Source organism: Pristis pectinata, chromosome 34 (genome assembly GCF_009764475.1).
Source record: "Pristis pectinata isolate sPriPec2 chromosome 34, sPriPec2.1.pri, whole genome shotgun sequence".
NCBI lineage: Eukaryota > Metazoa > Chordata > Chondrichthyes > Rhinopristiformes > Pristidae > Pristis > Pristis pectinata.
This window is the reverse complement of record NC_067438.1, coordinates 12,357,221-12,377,276: the sequence shown is the minus strand read 5'-3', so window position 1 is coordinate 12,377,276 and position 20,056 is coordinate 12,357,221. Positions and strand designations below refer to the sequence as shown.

The window sequence follows — 20,056 nt, the reverse complement described above, 5'->3', positions numbered from 1 at the left end:
TGTCTGCAGATTTTTGCAATGGATTGCTGTCAAGATGGTGACAGGAAGATGAGCTTGACCTCCCAAAATTGGGGCGAATTAGTGGCGCAGCCGGTAGAGATGCTCCCTCCTGATGCTGGAGACCCGGGTTCGATCTTGACCTCTGTCTGTCTGGAGTTTGCACATTCTCCCTGTGACCTTTTGCGTTTTTCCCCTCCCCCCGGGCGCTCCCGTTTGCTCCCACATCCCAAAGACGTCTGGGGTCGGTGGGTTAATTGGCTGCTGTGAATTGCCCCCAGTGAATGTGGTGAGGGGTAGAATCTGGGGGGAGTTGATGGGACTCTGGGGGAGAGTAAATTGGGATGAGTGTAGATGGGTGGTTGCTGGTAAGTGCAGAGTCGATGGGCTGAAGGGCCTGTCTCCGTGTTACATCTCCCTCTGACTCTATGACCCGAATACTCCAGAACCCTTGCAACTTTAGTAGTGACCGGACCAAAAGAGGTAACTCCGATTAATATCCCAACACACTTCTATTCACACGTCTAATGTGTTCTGCGGTAGTGTAACAAACCTTCCAGCGAACCCAGTGAGCTTGAAGGCAGCGGGAAGCAGCACCCAATTTCGGCCTGAGTTTCACTCAGCTGAACCCAAGGGATTTACGAGGATCAGAAGATCACAAGACAAAGGGGGCAGAAGTAGGCTATTCAGCCCATCAAGTCTGCTCCGGCACTTCACCATGAGCTAAACTATTCCCATTTAGCCCCAATTCCCGGCCTTTTCCCCATATCCCTTGATACCTTGACTAATTAGATACCTATCAATCTCCTCCTTAAACACCCCCAATGATCGGGCCTCCACGGCTGTATGTGGCAACGAATTCTATAAATCCACAACCCTCTGGCTAAAGAAATTTCTCCTCATCTCTGTTTTAAATGGGTACCCTCCAATTCTAAGACTGTGCCCTCTAGTCCTGGACTCACCCGCCAAGGGAAACAACTTAGCCACATCTATTCTGTCTAGTCCTTTCAACATTCAAAATGTTTCTATGAGGTGCCCTCTCATTCTTCTGTATTCCATAGGATGTTGCCGGGACTTGAGGGACTGAGTTATGGAGAGAGGTTGAGCTGCTTGGGACTTTACTCTTTGGAGTGTAGGAGAATGAGTGGTGATCTTATGGAGGTGTGTAAAATCATGAGGTTTGGCCCATATCCCCCTAAACCTTTCCTATCCACGTAACTGTCTTAAAACTGTTACTGCACCTGCCTCAACAACTTCCTCTGGCAGCTCGTTCCACATACCCACCAACCCTCTGTGTGAAAAATTTGCCCCTCAGATTCTTACTAAATCTGTCCCCTCTCACCTTAAACCTATGCCTTCTAGTCCTTGGTATCCCAGTACTGGGGAAAAAAAAACTTTGTTTGTTCACCCTATCTATGCCCCTTGTGATTTTATACACTGAGGGGTAATTTTGTTTTAAACGCAGTGGTTGATATCTCAAATATCCTGCCAGAGGAGGTGATAGAACAGGCCCTTCGACCCAACTCATCCATGCCAACCTAGATGCCTACCTGAGCTAGTCCCAGTTGCCTGTGTTTGGCCCTCTAAACCTTTCCTACCCATGCACCTGTACAAATGTCTTTTAAATGTTGTAATTGAACCCGCCTCCACCACTTCCTCTGGCAGCTCGTTCCATATACCCACCACCCTGTGTGTGAAGAAGTTGCCCCTCGGGACCATTTTCAATCTTTCACCTCTCACCTTAAACTTGTGCCCTCAAGTTTCAGACTCCCCTACCCTGGGAACAAGACTGTGACCATTTGCCTTATCTACAGCCCTTCATGATTTTATAAATTTCCATAAGGTCACCCCTCAAGCCTCTGACACTCCATGGAACACAGCCCCAGCCTGTCCAGTCTCTCCTTATAACTCACGCCCTCCGATCCCAGTAACATCCTTCTGAATCTTTCCTGCACACTTCCCAGCTTTAATGACACCCTTCCTATAGCTGGGCGAGCAGAACTGCGCACAATTCTCCAAGTGTGGGCTCACCAACGTCTTGTACAGTTGTAACATAACGTCCCAACTCCTGTACTCAGTGCCCTGACCGATGAAGGCAAGCGTGCCAAACGCCTTCTTCACTACCCTGTCTTCCTGTGCCTCCGCTTTCAGGGAACCATGTACCTGCACCCCTGGGTCTCCCTGTTCTACAGCACTCTCCAGGGCTCTGTCATTTACTGAGCAAGTCCTGCCCTGGTTTAACTGCAACATCTCAGACTTGTCTGGATTAAATTTCATCTGCCGTTCCTTGGCCCACTTTGCCAGTCGATCCAGGTCCTGTTGTAATCGTAGGTAACCTTCTACACAGTCCTCTGCACCACCTCTTTTTGTGTCATCTGCAAACTTACTAAACCTTGCCAAATACATTCTCATCGAAGATTGGCAACAGCCGGCCCAGCACCGATCCCAATGGAACACCACTGGTCACAGGCCTTCAATCTGAAAAACACTCTCCACGATGACTCCTACCACCAAACAAGTTTATTATCCAACTGGCTAGCTCACTCTCAATCCCTTGTGACCCAACCTTCCAGACCAGCCCTAGCGTGCGGAACCTTGTCAAAGGCCTTGCTGAAGTCCATGTAGACAAGGTCCACCAGCCTGCCCTTGTGAATCCTCTTCAAAAAAAACTCAATCAAATTCATGAGACCCGATTTCCCACACACAGTGTCGTACTGACCATCCCCCATCCTTGCCTTTCCAATTGATGGTAGATCCTGTCCCTCAGAATCCCCTCCACTTACTTTCCAGTCTGATGTGTGGCTCACCGGACTGTAGTTCCATGGCTTGTCCTTGCAGCCCTTCTGAAATAAATAAAGGCACCCTTCAGTCATCTGGTACCTCACCCCTGTAGCTAATGGATTTACAAATATCTCTGCCAGCGCCCCAGCAATTTCTTCCCAAACTTGCCGCAATGTCCTCCAATACACTTGTTCAGGCTCCGGGGATTTGGTATTGGTATATCATTGTCACTTGCACAGTGAAAAACTTGTCTTGCATACTGTTCGTACAGGTCAATTCATTACACAGTGCAGTTACATTGAGGTAGTACAGAGTGCATTGATGTAGTACAGGTAAAAACAATAACAGTACAGAGTAAAGTGTCACAGCTACAGAGAAGATGCAGTGCAATAAGTTGCAAGGTCACAGCAAGGTAGATCGTGAGGTCAAGAGTCCACCTCATCGTATAAGGGAACCATTCAATAGTCTCATCACGGTGGGATAGAAGCTGGCCTTGAGCCTAGTGGTACGTGCCCTCAGGCTCCTGTATCTTCTACCTGATGGAAGAGGAGAGAAGAGAGAATGACCTGGGTGGGTGGGGTCTTTGATTATATTGGCTGCTTCACCAAGGCAGCGAGAGTCCAAGGAGGGGAGGCTGGTTTCTGTGACGTGCTGGGCTGTGTCCACAACTCTCTACAGTTTCTTGTGGTCCTGGGCGGAGCAGTTGCCGTACCAAGCCGAGATGCATCCAGATCAGATGCTTTCTATGGTGCAAATATATGGTATATATTTATCTTCTGTGATATGCTTTAAGACTGCCAGCACCTCCTCTGTTGTCAATGGGATCGGAGATGATGAACCAAATCCAACAAGTAAATGCACTCTTTTATTCTCTCTGTATTGGTCACATCCACGTCCAGTGTCCAATGTCCAACATGCCCAATGGCCAACATGCCCAATGTCCCACACATCCATCATATCCAACCATATCCAGCAGATACACACACTTTCACTCGATCTGCACTGGCCATTTCTGTCTGTCGTCGTGTTGCTCGGTTTTTCTGTCTCCTTCAGCACAGTCTGGCCACCTGGAGATGTCCAACGGCTGGACACGTCCGACACACCTGCCCCATGGTCCAATGCCGTGGTGATCCACGGAGACCACAACTGGAGGGTATCACGGATCTTCGGCTCGGAGCGATGAGCGGAAATATTCCCGGAGTCTCTCGGTTCTCTCTGCAGGGAGTTTCTCGTCCTCTCCGACCGCCAGTCAGGTCGCTGTGGAAGAGAAACCAGTCACATCAGAGTTAATCAAACGGTCGGACCCAGGGTCACTGCACCCCTCCCAACCACACACCTCCCGTCCACCACCTCCATCCCCTCTCCACCCTCAGACCCTTCTGCTCCCCCTCCACATCCCCCCACCATCCCTCCCCTCCCATCACCACCCCTCCCCCGTGACCACCAGCAGTAACCTCCCCCCACTCCCACTGAAGCCCACCAGACCCACGCACCAAAGGGCAGGCGTTCCGAAATAAAACCCTGCACGCTGGGGATACTCAGTGGGTCGGGCAGCATCCGTGGAGAGGGAAATGGCAGTCACATTTCAGCCCAATGACCGTGCATCAGAACTGGGGAAGGTGGGGGACACCGGTGGGTGGAGGTAGGCTCATCACATCGGATCAGTCTGGAGGGATGTGTAGGTGAGGGGTGGGATGGAATGGAAGGGACTGTGGGGAATAAGTGTAGTGTTCACCACATTATAAAAATCCACAACAGTTCAGTCGAGGACGGCAGGGCAGGTTGTGTACAGCACCTGCAGTGTGTGGGAGCCGATGGAACCAACACAGATCCACAGACATCACACCTGGAGGGTTTGTCTTCTGCATGAAGTTTTAGCTCAGAGCGACGAGGTGAATCATACCCGGAGTCTCTCTGTCGTCTCCGAGATCTTCTCCGTCCGCCGGTCCGATCACTGTGGAAGAGAAATCGGTCGCATCAGAGTGAACCAAAAGGTCGGACCCAGAGTCAACTGCACCCCTTCCCTCCCACCTCCATCCCCTCCCCTCCCAACTCCTGTCCCCACCCCTCCCTCAGACCCTTCCTCTCCCCCTCCATCCCTCCCCTCCCATCACCAGCACCCCCCAGTACACACCAGCAGCAACCTTCCCCCCATGGGTATCAGTTGCCAGGACTGGAGGGCCTGAGTTACAGGGTGAGGTTGGGCAGGCTGGGACTTTGTTCCATGGAGCATCGGAGACTGAGGGGTGACCTTGTAGAGGCGGATAAAACCATGAGGAGCAGAGACAGGGTGAATGTACACAGCCTTTCTCCCAGGGTTGGGGAATCAAAAACTCAAGGGCAGAGATTTACGGTGAGAGGGGAAAGATTTAAAAGAAACCCGAGGGGCAACTTCTTCAACCAGAGGGCGGTGCATATATGGAACGAGCTGCCAGGGGACGTGGTTGAGGCAGGAACAGTATCAACATTTAAAACCCATTTGGACGGGTACATTGAAAGGTTGAGGGAGATATCGGCCAGACACAGGCAAATGGGTCTTGCTGAGATGGCCACCATGGTCAGCATGGACGAGTTGGGACAAAGGGCCTGTTTCCCTGCTGTGTAACTCGACCCCAGGTGAGACGTGGGAGAGGAGAAGAAAATGCCTTCACCCTGAGCCAGCACATCCTTGGAATTTTCTTCCCAATGGGATGTGGAGTGTATCCGGGACTGGGGTCAACAGGTTGTTGGATGTGAAGGGAATTGAGGGATATGGAGAGACTTCACACATTTCCATATTTCCTTGCACCACAGAAGGAGACCATTTGGCCCATCGAGTTGATGCCGGCCCATGGAGTGATCCCATTCCCTCACTGATTTTCCCTGTAACCCATTCTCCCCACATTCCCACCCATCCCCCCAGATTCTCCCCCTCACCCACACACCGGGGGAACGAAGGGGCACACTGAGACGATACAGTAAGGAGCGTCCGTACTGAGCCAGGTTGGAGCCCAGTGGTGTCGGAGCACAGTGTCCATCAACACCATTCGTACCTCACTTGCTGGCGGTGGAGCAGAACAATCCCAGGGATGCGGAGAGCTGACAGGGAGAGGTGTGGGGCAGTGGACGGTTGCTGCGGGACCTCCGGAGGAGGGGAGGGAGACCTCTAGACAACTCCCCCTCATTCACCACCCCCCCCCCCCCGCCCACCCACCAACACTGGTGGGCTTGTGCACCCCCCCTTCCCCTGTACCTACCGGCTGCAGGAGAGGGGGGTGTGGTGGGAGGGCGAGGCTGGGCGAGGATTCCTGGGGACAGGGGACACAGACATGCCCACTGCTCCTTGCCAGCCCCACCCTTGACACACACTCAGGACAGAGACCCTTCCTCTGGGTGAACCCAGCTCAGACCAGACCCCAGACTGGGTCCCCCTCCACTCCTACCATCCAGGCTTCTCGCATTTCTTTTTGACGCAGGACATTCGGCCCATTGAACCCACACCAGCTCTGAGCAATCCCACTCATTTCCCTGGAACCCATTCTCCCCTCATTCCCATCAACTCTTCTCCCCCCCCCCCCCCCAGATTCTACCCCTCACCCACACACTGGGGACACTTTACATCGGGCAATTAACCCACCGACCCACACGTCTTTGGGCTGTGGGAGGAAACCAGAGCACCCGGGGGAAACCCACGCCGTCACAGTGAGAATGTGCAAACTCCACACAGCGCCGGAGGTCGGGATCGAACCCGTGTCTCTGGAATGTGAGGCAGCAGCTCTACTCGCTGTGCTGCCCTGTTCATAGTGTTCATCATGACTCAGAATGTGGCCATTCAGCCCATTCAAACCCATGCCATCCCTCAGAGCCATCCCATCAGTCCCATCCCCCCCCACCTCCAAGGTCTTCACTCTCTGTTGCTGCCGGTGAGCCCGGAGCAGGGAATTCTCTCAATGTGGAATCCTGGGAACTTGGTTCTTAAAACTCTTGAGTTTCCCTGGAAAAGGTGGACTGGTTTCACACTGAGGACAGACCAGTGGGCAACACAGCACCGTGAATCAACAACATTTACAGCAAAACTTTATTCAGTTATAAAAGCTGATTCAGAGAGTACACATTTGTCAATATAAGGTACCAGTGCAGTGTACCGATAGCAGGTTCTCCAGAGAGGAAACAGTTAACGTTTCAAGTCAATGACCCTCCCCCAGAATTGGGAAAGGTTGGAAAACAACAGCTGTGGAGATGGGGAAGTGGGGGACAGAGGAGCCGGAGTGAGAGGGTGGTGACGGGTGACTAATCCCATCTGATTCAGTACAGCATGAACGGAGCATCGACATATGTGGACCGGTGGTGTGATCTGTTGAGTAAGAGACTTCGAACAAAGTTAGAGTGTGATACACATCACAAATATCCACAACAGTTCAGTCGAGGATGGCTGGGCAGGTTGTGTACAGCAACTGCAGTGTGCGGGAGCCGATGGAACCAACACAGATCCACGGAGACATCATCTGGAGGGTTTGTCTTCTGTATGAAGTTTTAGCTCAGGGCGATGAGGTGAAACATTCCCGGAGTCTCTCGGCTGTCATCCGAGAGTTTCTCGTCCTCTCCAACCGCCGGTCCGATCACTGGGGAAGAGAAATCGGTCGCATCAGAGTGAAGCAAACGGTCGGACCCAGGGTCAACTACACCCCTTCCACCTCCATCCCCTCCCCTCCCTCAGACACTTCCCCTCCCATCACCAGGACCCCTCAGTAAACACCAGCAGCAACCTTCCCCCATGGATATCAGTTGCCAGGACTCGAGGGCCTGAGTTACAGGGAGAGGTTGGGCAGGCTGGGACTTTGTTCCTTGGAGCACAGGAGACTGAGGGGTGACCTTGTAGAGGTGGATAAAATGATCAGGGGCAGAGACAGGGTGAACACACACATTCCTTATCCCTGGGTTGGTGAATCAAGAACTAGAGGACACAGGTTTAAGGTGAGAGGGGAAAGGTTCCAAAGGGACCCAAGGGCGGTGGGTCTGTGGTACCAGCTGCCAGAGGAAGTGGTTCAGGCAGCCACAATAACAACATTTAAAACACACTTGGACAGGGACGTGGGTAAGAAAGGTTCAGAGGGATATGGGTCAAATGCAGGCAAATGGGACTGGCTCAGATGGGCATCTTGGTCGGCATGGACCAGTCAGGCTGAAGGGCCTGTGTCCCTGCTGTACTGCTCGACAACGCCAATGCTCAGAGTGTAACTGGGTGGGTGATGGCCAGTGCGGACTGGATGGGCCGAAGGGCCTGTTTCCCTGCTGTGTGACATGACCCCAGGTGAGATGTGGGAGATGAGAAGAAAATGTCTTCACCCTGAGCCAGCGCATCCTTGGAATTTTTTTCCCAATGGGATGTGGAGTGTATCCGGGACTGGGGTCAACAGGTTGTTGGATATGAAGGGAATCGAGGGATATGGAGAGAATTCACACATTTCCATATTTCCTTACACCACAGAGGGAGACCATTTGGCCCATCGAGTCGATGCCGGCCCATGGAGTGATCCCATTCCCTCACTGATTTTTCTGTAACCCATTCTCCCCACATTCCCACCCACCCCCCCCAGATTCCCCCCCTCACCCACACACCGGGGGAACGAAGGGGCACACTGAGACGATACAGTAAGGAGCATCCGTACTGAGCCAGGTGGGAGCCCAGTGGTGTCGGAGCACAGTGTCCATCAACACCATTCGTACATCACTCGCTGGCGGTGGAACCGGCCGAGGATCCTGCACCGTCTGAAGCTGTGGATGGAAGGGCAGGGGTTAGAGACTGGTCGCTGTCAGAGAGGGAGGGAGGAGAGAGAGAGGGAGGGAGGGGGGACATTGGGGGAGAGGGAGGGGAGAGAAACTGACAGTGGGAAGGGAAAGAATTAGCATGAGAGGCAGAGAAAGGGAGAGGGACAGAACCTCAGAAGGTGCCCAGTGGGAGGAGCAGGAAAGGGGGAGGGATAAAGGGTACAGAGTTACTGGGAGTGTGCAGAGCCTGAGAGACAGTGAGAGAGAGAGAGAGGCTGAGAGTTACTGAGAGAAGTTGAGAGACAGAGGAAGAGAAAGAGGTGACAATGAGAGAATGAGAGAGAGCACAAGGGTGTGACAGTGAGAGAGAGAGAGTGACAGAGAGAGACGCACACACAGAGTCAGAGAGAGAGAACAAAAGTGCTGGAAACACTCCGGGGCTCAGACACCGTGTGGAAATGTTCTGGGTCGACCCCTGGGGTCAGAACAACAAGTCGTTGAGTACGTTGGACCCACGAGGAGTTTAGAGTCACACAGTCACGTGGGGATGGGAGGAGGGTCGACATTGAGCTTACTCGGTGTGGGATTGTAGTTCCTCTTCACTCCCGCTGCAAAACAAGGAGAGTGGGTGAGAGCGGCTGGTGGAGGGGACGCACACACCTCACCCCCCACGGACACCCCCCACCCATGGGCATAGCCCCATCACACCCCCACCCCCACAGTCCCTCCCCTGCCACAGGACACTCCCCCACAACCCTCCCCCACAGCCCCTGCCCAGTTACCCCCCTCCCCCGGCCCTACCTCGCCACCTGTAGACGGCGCCGACAGCGATGGTGAGAGCGATGAGAGCGACCAGGAGCCCGAGGATGAGTGGGAGCCGGGAGTGAGTCCCCCGCACTGGGGAGAGAATCGGAGAGGGTGTCAGAGACCGACAGATACACAGGGGCTGGAATCACACAGGGTGCACCATCCCGTACTGTAATAACCCAGGGTATACCGTCCCGTACTGTAATAACCCAGGGTACATGGTCCCGTACTGTAATAACCCAGGGTGCACCGTCCCGTACTGTAATAACCCAGGGTGCACCGTCCCGTACTGTAATAACGCAGGATACATTGTCTCGTACTGTAATAACCCAGGGTGCACCGTCCAGTACTGTAATAGCCCAGGGTACACCTTCCTGTGCTGTAATAGCCCAGGGTGCACCGTCCCGTACTGTAATAACCCAGTGTGCACCATCCCATACTGTGGTAACCCAGCGTACACCGTCCTGTACTGTAGTAAACCAAGGTACACTATCCCCAACTGTAATAACCCAGGGTACACCGTCCTGTGCTGTAATAACCCAGGGTACACCAACGTGTACTGTTATACCCTATCCTTGGATGCACCTGCCCCATTCTGTCCTATCCCGGGACACCCGGGTCTCGACCTCACTCAGTGAGTGTCTGAGGATCTCCCCCAGCACAGCCCTGGGATCCTCAGACACCTCCCCCCACAACTCTCCCTCCACCCCATGGACAGCCCCACCCATGGGTGCACTCGGACCCCCTCCCTCACAGCGACCGACCAGCTCACCGTAAACCAGGACGATGGGATCCTCTAGTCCGCTGTGCTCCACTCGACAGGAGAACTGTCCCGGGTCCTCGGGATCGACCTGCACCCACTTCCGGATCTGGTGGGTCCCGTCGTGATTGGGCAGGAGCCCGCTGGAGTGGGCCTCATGGAGGATGGTCCCGTCCCTCCACAGGGTCACCTCGATGGACGGGGGGTGGAAGCCGGTGGCCAAGCAGGAGAGGTGGGGGTTGTGGGCCGAAGGGGTGAAGGTCACCTGGGGGGGCACTGGGGGAAGGAAGAGGGGTGAGAGCAGGGTCCGGGGAATGAGGAACAAAGAGAGAGCGAGCGAGAGAGAACGAGAGAGAGAGAGATCTCCACCCACAACCCACACACACTCCATCCCCACACACACACAAACACACCACCATACACATCCCCCAACATACACATGCACACCCCACTCGCACACACACGTTGACCCACACACCACACACGCACTCCCCTCACCTCCCCATGTTCAGGACAACTCAGTGACCTTCAGTTCCCTGCCCCAATACCCTGGGATCTCCCCCCACCCACCACTCACCCACTCGCAGTTCCCTCTCTCCGTACTCCACGAATCTCCTCAGCCACTCGACACAATCCCTCTCCAGGAAGTCCTTCCATTTCTGAAAGCGGCCCACATTAACATTGCATTGGTGTTGAATGCCCATTCCCCATGGTACTGACGACACCCACATCATGCGGCCCTTGTTGAAGTTGATCAGGTCCTCTCCGTCCCAGCCGTACTGGACGAAGCCGTTCGTGGTCCCATCTTCCCTCAGGTCACAGCCGAATATCCCCTGGAGGGTGTGGATTCCTGTCAACAACACAAACAGTCGGCGGGGGTTTAATGGAGCCTCTGGAACTTGCACTGTGTGTTCGGAGAAGCAGACACGTGCAGTTAAAGGGCCCTTAAATAAACGAGACCGTCTGTATGGAGTCACAGAGCACAGAAACAGGCCCTTCGGCCCAACATGTCCATGCTGACCAGCAAGTACCCACCTACACGCATCCCAATCACCAGCACCTGCTCCGTATCCTTCTCTGCCTCGGTGATTCAAGCGCTCGTCCAGATACTTCTGTAATGTTGTGAGGGTCTCTGCCTCCACCACCCCCTCAGGCAGTGTGTCCCAGGTTCCACCCACCCCCTGGGGGAAAGAAATCCTGCACAGATCCCTTCTCCACCTCTCACCCCTCACCTTCAGCCTATGCCCCCTGGTTTCTGACACCTCTGCCCTGGGGTAAAGTTTCCTACTATCTACCCCGTCTCTGCCCCTCATGATTTTGTACACATCATGTGTCATTAAAGGCAACTTGAAACCTCTTTACTTCCCCTGAAACAGGACCCTGTGATGTGTTAATGCTGCTTTAACACACGTGACCCAGACCACGTCATGCAGTACAGGGATCACTGAACATCCTTGGTTGGTCTCTGAGAGCTGCATCAGGGTCAATGCTCTACTGATTGACTGCACGATCGTGCACCTTATGACCTCCTGCAGTCACAGGGAGAATGTGCAAACTCCACACAGACAGCACCTGAGGTCGGGATCAAACCCGGGTCTCTGGAGCTGTGAGGCAGCGGCTCGACCCACTGCACCACCATGCTGCCTCAGGGGATTCTCCTCTCTGATATTCTGTGCCACAGCCAATGACGGCCAGCATCCCCTGTGCCCCCTTCACCACACTAAGTGCATCACCACACCCTGGGGCCCAACCATTTACCGTGTCCGTCGAACCCTTGCTTGCCTTCCCAAAATGCATCACCTCGCATTTTTCTGGATTACAACCCATTTTCCAACACTCTGCCAAACCTTCCATCTGACTGACATTGCAGCTCCCTTTTTTAAGTTGGGAACTGGTTTATTATTGTCACGTGTACCCCTGTTTGTGAGCCGTCCAGACAGAAGATGCCATATGTCACTACATCAAGGTCATACAGAAGGAGAAAAACACAGACTGCAGAATATAATGTGACAGAGAAGGGGCAGTACATGTGGACAAATGCTTCGCCCAACTTCCCATCTGATCGACACTGCAGATCAGTGACAGGAACACCTTGGTCGGGCCTGAACTTGTTGGTCTTCTGGCTGGCAGGAGTACGTACCGAGGGACGCGCTGAAGCTCGGTGCAGCCAACGCAAAGGTTTGTGGGGAAAGACTAGATTGAAGATGTGAGGGGCTGGGTCCTGTGGAACATCCGTAACATAGAACATAGAACAGTACAGCACAGAACAGGCCCTTCGGCCCACAATGTTGTGCTGACATAGCTAATCCCACACCTACAGAATGCCCAGATCCCTCCAGTTTCCTCATGGGCCCATCCAAGCCCCTCTTAAAATCCCCCAATGAATTTGCCTCCACCACCCTATCAAGCAACGCATTCCAGGCATGTGGTGGGTGTTATTCTGGCTGGAGGTCCGTGACCAGTGGTGCTCCGTAGGGAACGGTGCTGGGGCTCCTGTTGTTTGTGATGTACATAAATTACCTGGATGAACAGGTAGATGGGTCGGTGAGTCGGCTTGCAGATGACAGAGATTAGTGGTGTTGTGGAAGGTGTAGACGGCTGTCAAAGGATACAGCAGGGTATCGGGCAGTTACAGGTAAGGGCAGAGAAATGGAAGGTGGAGTTTAATCCCAGCAAGTGTGAGGTGTTGCACTTTGGAAGGTCAAATGTAAGGGCAAAGTACACAGTTAAAGGCAGGACCCTTAACAGCATTGACGTACTGAGGGATGTTGGGGTCCAAGTCCACTGCTCCCTGAAAGTGCCAACACAGGTAGATAGAACGGTGAAGAAGGTGAACGGCATGTTTGCCTCCATTGGTCGGGGCAGTGAGTTTCAGGGTCAGGATGTCACGTCAGAATAAGAATGAGATTTATTATCACTGACTTAGATGATGTGAACTTTGTGTTCTGCAGCAGAAACATAGCGCAGGGATTTGTATCTCTGGTTAGGCCACACTTGGAGCACTGTGTGCAGTTCTGCTCACCCCATTGCAGGAACAGTGTGGAGGCTTTGGAAACGGTGTAGAAGCAGTTCACCAGGATGCTGCCTGGATTGGAGGGTATTAGATACAGTGAGAGGTTGGACAAGTTCGGGTTGTTTTCTCTGGAGCACCGGAGGCTGAGAGGAGACCTGACAGATGTTGTGAAAGGCATCGATAGGGCAGGTACAGAGAATTTTTTCCAGGGTGGAAATGTCATCTACATGCATTTAAGGTGAGAGGGGGAAAGTTTAAAGGGGGTGTGTGGGGCAAGTATTTGTTTACACAGAGAGTGGTGGGTGCCTGGAACAGGTTGTCAGGGGTCACGGTGGAAGCAGATACAATACTGGCATTTAAAAGCTTTCAAAGATAGACATCTGAATACGCAGGGAATGGAGGGATATGAATCATATCCCTCCCAGACAACCTCGACCCACTGCAATTCGCCTATCGCCGAAACAGGTCTACAGCGGATGCCGTCTCCCTGGCTCCACACTCAGCTCTGGAGCATCTGGACAGTAAAGACACCTACGTTAGACTATTGTTTATTGACTACAGCTCTGCCTTCAATACTATAATTCCAAGCAAACTCATCACCAAATTCTGAGACCTGGGACTCAACACCTCCCTCTGTAACTGCATCCTTGACTTTCTAACCAACAGACCGCAATCAGTGAGGATAGGCAGCAGTACCTCCAGCACGATGATTCTCAACACTGGTGCCCCACAAGGCTGCGTCCCAAGCCCTCTACTCTACTCCCTATACACTCACGACTCTGTGGCCAGATTCTGCTCTAACTCCATCTACAAGTTTGCAGGAGATACCACCGTTGTAGGCCGTATCTCAAACAGCAATGAGTCAGAGTACAGGAAGGAGATAGAGAGCATAGTGACATGGTGATATGACAACAACCTTTCCCTCAATGTCAACAAAACTAAAAAGCTGGTCATTGAATTCAGGAAAGGGGGCGGTGTACATGCACCTGTCTACATCAATGGTGCTGAGGTCGAGAGGGTTGACAGCTTCAGATTCCTGGGAGTGAACATCACCAACAGCCTGTCCTGGTCCAACCACATAAACGCCATGGCCAAGAAAGCTCACCAGCGCCTCTACTTCCTCAGGAGGCTAAAGAAATTCGGTATGTTCCCTTTGACTCTCACCAACTTTTATCGATGCACCATAGAAAGCATCCTATCCGGATGCATCACGGCTTGCCCAGGACTGCAAGAAACTGCAGAGAGTTGTGGACACAGCCCAGCGCATCACAGAAACCAGCCTCCCCTCCTTGGACTCTGTCTTTACCTCTCGCTGTCTTGGTGAAGCAGCCAGCATAATCAAAGACCCCACCCACCCGGGACATTCTCTCTTCTCTCCTCTTCCATCAGGTAGGAAGATACAGGAGCCTGAGGGCACGTACCACCAGGCTCAAGGCCAGCTTCTACCCCACTGTGATAAGACTATTGAACAGTTCCCTTATACGATGAGATGGACTCTGAACTCATGATCTACCTTATTGCACTGCACTTTCTCTGTAGCTGTGACACTTTACTCTGTACTGTTATTGTTTTTACCTGTACTACATCAATGCATTCTGTACTAACCCAATGTAACTGGACTGTGTAATGAATTGACCTGTACGATCAGTATGCAAGGCAAGTTTTTCACTGTACCTCAGTACAAGTGACAATAATAAACCTATATCAATACCAATGTGCAGGCAGAAGAGATGTAGTTTAATTTGGCATCATGTTCAGCACAGACATTGTGGGCCGAAGGGCCTGTTCCTGTTCAATGTTCTAACTGGTCACTCACTTAAGTCCAGTCACTGAGCTCGTTCATTTTATGCACAGATTCAGCCTTAAGGTGGCTTCAATTTGTAAAATAGTCCATGTGGGAATAATCTGGTGGGAAGACGGGAGACGGGGACTCACCGCTCGACTGGTTGGTCTGAGACATTACGAACGACATAAATTCTTTCATGGGCATCTCACGGAACCCGAGAAGTTCCAGCTTCCTCATCCACCACTCTGGAAACGGTGTAGAAGAGGTTCACCAGGATGCTGACTGGACTGGAGGGTATTAGATACAGTGAGAGGTTGGACAAACTTGGGTTGTTTTCTCTGGAGCGCCGGAGGCTGAGGGGAGACCTGACAGATGATACGAAGGGCATCGATAGGGCAGACACTCAGACTCTTTTTCCCAGTGTGGAAATGTCATCTACGTGCACTTGAGGTGAGAGGGGAAAGTTTAAAGGAGATGTGTGTATTTCATTTTACACAGAGAGTGGTGGGTGCCTGGAACAGGCTGCCAGGGGTCACGGTGGAAGCAGATACAATACTGGTATTTAAAAGCTTTCAAAGACAGACATCTGAATATGCAGGGAATGGAGGGATATGAATCATATCCCTCCCAGACAACCTCGACCCACTGCAATTCGCCTATCGCCGAAACAGGTCTACAGTGGATGCCATCTCCCTGGCTCCACACTCAGCTCTGGAGCATTGGGACAGTAAGGACACCTACGTTAGACTATTGTTTACTGACTACAGCTCTGCCTTCAATACTATAATCCCAAGCAAACTTGTCACCAAACTCCAGGACCTGGGACTCAACACCTCCCTCCGTAACTGCATCCTTGACTTTCTAACCAACAGACCGCAATCAGTGAGGATAGGCAGCAATACCTCCGGCACGATGATTCTCAACACTGGTGCCCCACAAGGCTGCGTCCCAAGCCCTCTACTCTACTCCCTATACACTCACGACTGTGTGGCCAGATTCTGCTCTAACTCCATCTGCAAATTTGCAGATGATACCACCGTTGTAGGCCATATCTCAAACAGCAATGAGTTGGAGTACAGATAGAGATCTTAGTGGAATGGTGTCATGAAAATAACCTTTCCCTCAATGTCAACAAAACTAAAGAGCTGGACATTGACTTCAGGAAAGGGGGTGGTGTACATGCACCTGTCTACATCAATGGTGCTGAGGCCGAGAGGTTTGAGAGCTTCAAATTCCTGGGAGCGAACATCACCAACAGCCTGTCCTGGTCCAACCACATTTCCGCCACGGCCAAGAAAGCTCACCAGCGCCTCTACTTCCTCAGGAGGCTAAAGAAATTCGGTGTGTCCGCTTTGAAACTCACCAACTTTTATTGATGCACCATAGAAAGCATCCTATCTGGATGCATCATGGCTTGGTACGGCAACTGCTCTGCCCAGGACTGCAAGATACTGCGGAGAGTTGTGGACACAGCCCAGCACATCACAGAAACCAGCCTCCCCTCCTTGGACTCTGCCTTTACCTCTTGCTGTCTTGGTGAAGCAGGCAGCATAATCAAAGACCCAACTCACCTGGGTCATTCTCTCTTCTCTCTTCTTCCATCAGGTAGAAGATGCAGGAGCCTGAGGGCACGTACCACCAGGCTCAAGGACAGCTTCTACCCCACGGTGATAAGACTATTGAACTGTTCCCTTATACAATGAGATGGACTCTGACCTCACGATCTACCTTGTTGTGACCTTGCATCTTATTGCACTGCACTTTCTCTGCAGCTGTGACACTTTATTCTGTTCTGTTATTGTTTTTACCTGTACTACCTCAATGCACTCTGTACTACCTCAACGTAACTGCACTGTGTAATGAATTGACCTGTACGATCGGTATGCAAGACAAGTTTTTCACTGTACCTCAGTACAACTGACAATAATAAATCGATACCAATGCCAGTGTGCAGGCAGAAGAGATGTAGTTTAATTTGGCATCGTGTTCAGCACAGACATTGTGGGCCGAAGGGCCAGATCCTGTGCTGTACTGTTCAATGTTCTAACCGGTCACTCACTAAGTCCAGTCACTGGGCTCGTTCATTTTATGCACAGATTCAGCCTCAAGGTGGCTTCAATTTGTAAAATAGTCCGTGTGCGAACAATCTGGTGGGAAGACGGGAGACGGGGACTCACCGCTCGACTGGTTGGTCTGAGACATTACGAACGACATAAATTCTTTCATGGGCATCTCACGGAACCCGAGAAGTTCCAGCTTCCTCATCCACCACTCGGCCCCCTCACTCCCCCCCATCCACTGGTCCTGGGGAACCAACTTCCGATCACTGTCGTACATCATGAACTGGACACCGTCCACGGAACCGACAACCACAACCTGTGGAAAACCGGGAATCGGAGTTGTGGATGTCAGGAAGAATCGAAGAAAGCGAGAGCCTGAAAAACAGAGAGGGAGAAAAATCAGGGCACAGAGCGAGGTAACCTGTGGCAGCCGACACAACGCCGAGACCGAGGGACAGTCCGGGACACAGCTCCCCGAGCTCAGTCCCTCACAGGACAAGACCCAGATCCAACAGCCTGAGGTTCCTCCCACTCCTCCACAGCTGGGGCAGGAGGTGACCGGTGGGGTGGGTGGGTAACTTGTGAGGTAACGCACTCCTTTCACCAGTCAGTGGGGCCTCTGGGCGCTCCTGACGCTGAAGGTCCCAATCCCACCCCAAATTCTCCTCCATGTAGCGTGATGGTGGGCCAGACATTCCCGGGAGTCGGTGGGGAATGTCGCATTTCTCCAAGGAAGCTTTGAGCCCATCCTTGATCCATCTCCTCTGTCCACCTGGTGATCTCTCCCCGGGACAGAGTGTGTGCTTCAGGATTCGGGTGTGGGACCTGTGAACGATGAGACCTGCCCACCGGAGCGGACCGAGTGTGACTGGGCCTCAGTGCTGGGGATGTGGGTCTGGGAGGGAGGGGTCACTGAGGTCGGTTCCCACACTCTTCCCCTGGGTCCAGGGTGTGTTGTGGAGACAGTGCTGGGGGTGTTTCCCAGTGCCAGGAAATGCTGGCTGTGGGGGGTCCAGTTCTCAGGAACACACGGGAGGGTAGGGATCACCGCTGTCCCGTCGACCGGGAGTGTTGTGCCGGGTCCGTGGTCTCGATCTTCAACCCCACTTTTCCCAATCGACCAGCTCCTGTGTTGGCTCATTGAGTGTAGATCCCGTTCTCCACGTCTGCCTTCACCAAGCGCCGGCTCCTGACGCACGGGAGGTGGTCCCCGTGTTCCAGGGTCTCACCGGGAGCCCTTGTGAAGATCAGCTCGAGGGGTAAGTGTGTTGGAGGCGAGGGGTAACATCACAGTGAGGAAGGTGGGGCATTGGGGCAAGGACACAGGCTTGTCCCACACTGGTCTTCACTGAGGTTGGTGCTGGTCGGTGGTGCCCCCCCCCCCCACACACACACGTGTGGGCTCAGGCACAGGGGCCTCAACGCTCCCCCCACCCCCTTTCCTCGCCTCACCCCCCACTCAAGCCGCGGTCTCCAGCTCCACCCCGACTGTCTCCCCGGCCCCGTTCCCGAGCCCTGTCCCCCACCTTCCCCACCCTGACACCCACCCTCCCAACTCCCCCCCCCCCGTCTGAGGGAAACCCCTTCCCCAGCCTCTGATCCCCTCCCACCCCCCATCACCCACTGAGGCTCAATGCCCCCTCCCCAGACCCACACTGACCCCTCCCCCACCATCACTCACCTGCGGAGACCCCTCCACACAGGAGGACCAACACTGTCAGCCCCACCCTCAGGGGGCCCGTCCCCTCCATGTCTGGGACCCGGAGCTCAACCAAAGTGAAACAAACCGGCTGCTGCGTCCGACCGAGGGGTGTGTCCAATCAGAAACTTCAGCAGGGGCGCGTCACCAGTCTCCGGGTAGGAGAGCGCTGAGCGGGTTGTGCGGCTGGGGTGGGGCAGGACCAGAGGCTGCAATGGGTTTGATGAGGAGAGTGACCGCCCCAGTCAGTGAGCTGCTCTGTCCGCCGCTCTCACACTCACAGTCCAGTTATTGCCACCTGCACAAGTCCAGGTGTGCAGGGTCAGCAGCTCCACAGGCGCAGAGCATCAAAAGACCAACATTCACAAGAAGAACGAAACGAAACAGAAATTGTACAAAATGAGACCAGAAAGAGACAGTGAGAACAAGAGAATCAGGGTGGGCCGGTGGGGAGCAGCGGTGGGTCACAGACACTGACAACAGCCCACACCTGATCTACACTCACTGAGTCTCTCTCTCCCTTCACTCACACACACAGGAGGAGGCCACTCGGCCCATCCAGACTGCCCCCGCCATTCAATATGATCATAAAAAGCAAACTACTGGAGGAACTCAGCGGGTCGGGCAGCGTCTGTGGAGGCAGAGGCAGGGTCGACGTTTCGGGCGGAGACCCTGCGCTGAGAGTGAGGAGGGGCAGCCGGTATGAAGAGGGGAGGGGGGGGGGGACAGGGTCATTGGTAATTGGTTTGTTGCTGTCACCTGCACCGAGATACAGTGAGAAGCTTTTGTCTGCGCGCCATCCGTACAGATCATTCCGCACATCAGTACATCGAGGTGGTGCACAGGGAAAAGAAACAACAGAACGCAGAATAAAGTGTCCCAGTCACAGGGAAAGTGCAGTGCAGGCAGACAAGAAGGTGCAAGGGCCAGGACGAGGGAGATTGTGAGGTCAAGAGTCCATCTTTATCGTGCAAGATGTCCGTTCAAGGGTCTGATAACCGTGGGATAGAAGCTGTGCTTGAGCCTGGTGGTGCGTGTTCTCAAGCTGTTGTATCTTCTGCTCGATGGGAGGGGGGAGAAGAGAGAATGTCCGGGGTGGGTGGGGCTGTTGACTACGTCGGCTGCTTTCCCGAGGCAGCGGGAAGTGTAGACGGAGTCCACGGAGGGGAGGCTGGTTTCCGTGATGGACTGGGCTGTGTCCACAACTCTCTGCCATTTCCTGCAGTCTCGGGCAGAGCAGTTGCCACACCAAGCTGTGCTGTACCCGGGTAGGATGCTTTCTGTGGTCCATCCATAAAAATCGGTGAGGGTCATCGGGGACATGCCGAATGTCTCTGTGGGTGAATGGGTGGAAGCAGGTGAGGGGGAGGGGGTGACGGACAGACGGAACCAGGTGGGGGAAGGG

General features: G+C 53.3%; 1 protein-coding gene across 6 annotated transcripts; it reads right to left on the bottom strand.

Moving 5' to 3' along the window:
* Positions 1 to 3,413: 3,413 nt before the first annotated feature.
* LOC127586083 (class I histocompatibility antigen, F10 alpha chain-like) lies at positions 3,414 to 18,778 on the bottom strand. 6 transcript variants are annotated; one of them, XR_007958630.1, is made up of 8 exons: positions 18,634 to 18,778; positions 17,070 to 17,327; positions 10,671 to 10,943; positions 10,106 to 10,369; positions 9,328 to 9,423; positions 9,102 to 9,134; positions 8,377 to 8,532; positions 3,414 to 4,732 (listed from the first exon to the last, which is right to left on the bottom strand). XR_007958630.1 is itself a non-coding variant. In XM_052043892.1 (8 exons), the coding sequence occupies exons 1-7, from the start codon at positions 18,701 to 18,703 to the stop codon at positions 8,486 to 8,488; spliced, it is 1,041 nt and encodes a 346-aa protein (XP_051899852.1). In that variant the 5' UTR covers positions 18,704 to 18,778; the 3' UTR covers positions 4,720 to 4,732; position 8,485. The 6 variants fall into 6 exon arrangements, 2 of the variants coding, with proteins under 2 accessions (XP_051899852.1, XP_051899850.1); XR_007958631.1 differs by having other exon boundaries at positions 8,427 to 8,532; XM_052043892.1 differs by having other exon boundaries at positions 4,720 to 4,732; positions 8,485 to 8,532.
* Between the last annotated feature and the right edge of the window lie 1,278 nt (positions 18,779 to 20,056).

What these genes read in the sequence shown, in the direction of transcription:
- LOC127586083 (XM_052043892.1), bottom strand. Translation starts at nt 18,703, where the DNA reads ATGGAGGGGACGGGCCCCCTGAGGGTGGGGCTGACAGTGTTGGTCCTC. An exon ending in GTGTGGAGGGGTCTCCGCAG is followed by an intron (nt 17,328 to 18,633) that starts GTGAGTGATGGT and finishes TCTGTTTTTCAG; the next exon opens with GCTCTCGCTTTCTTCGATTC. An exon ending in TCAGACCAACCAGTCGAGCG is followed by an intron (nt 10,944 to 17,069) that starts GTGAGTCCCCGT and finishes TGTTGTTGACAG; the next exon opens with GAATCCACACCCTCCAGGGG.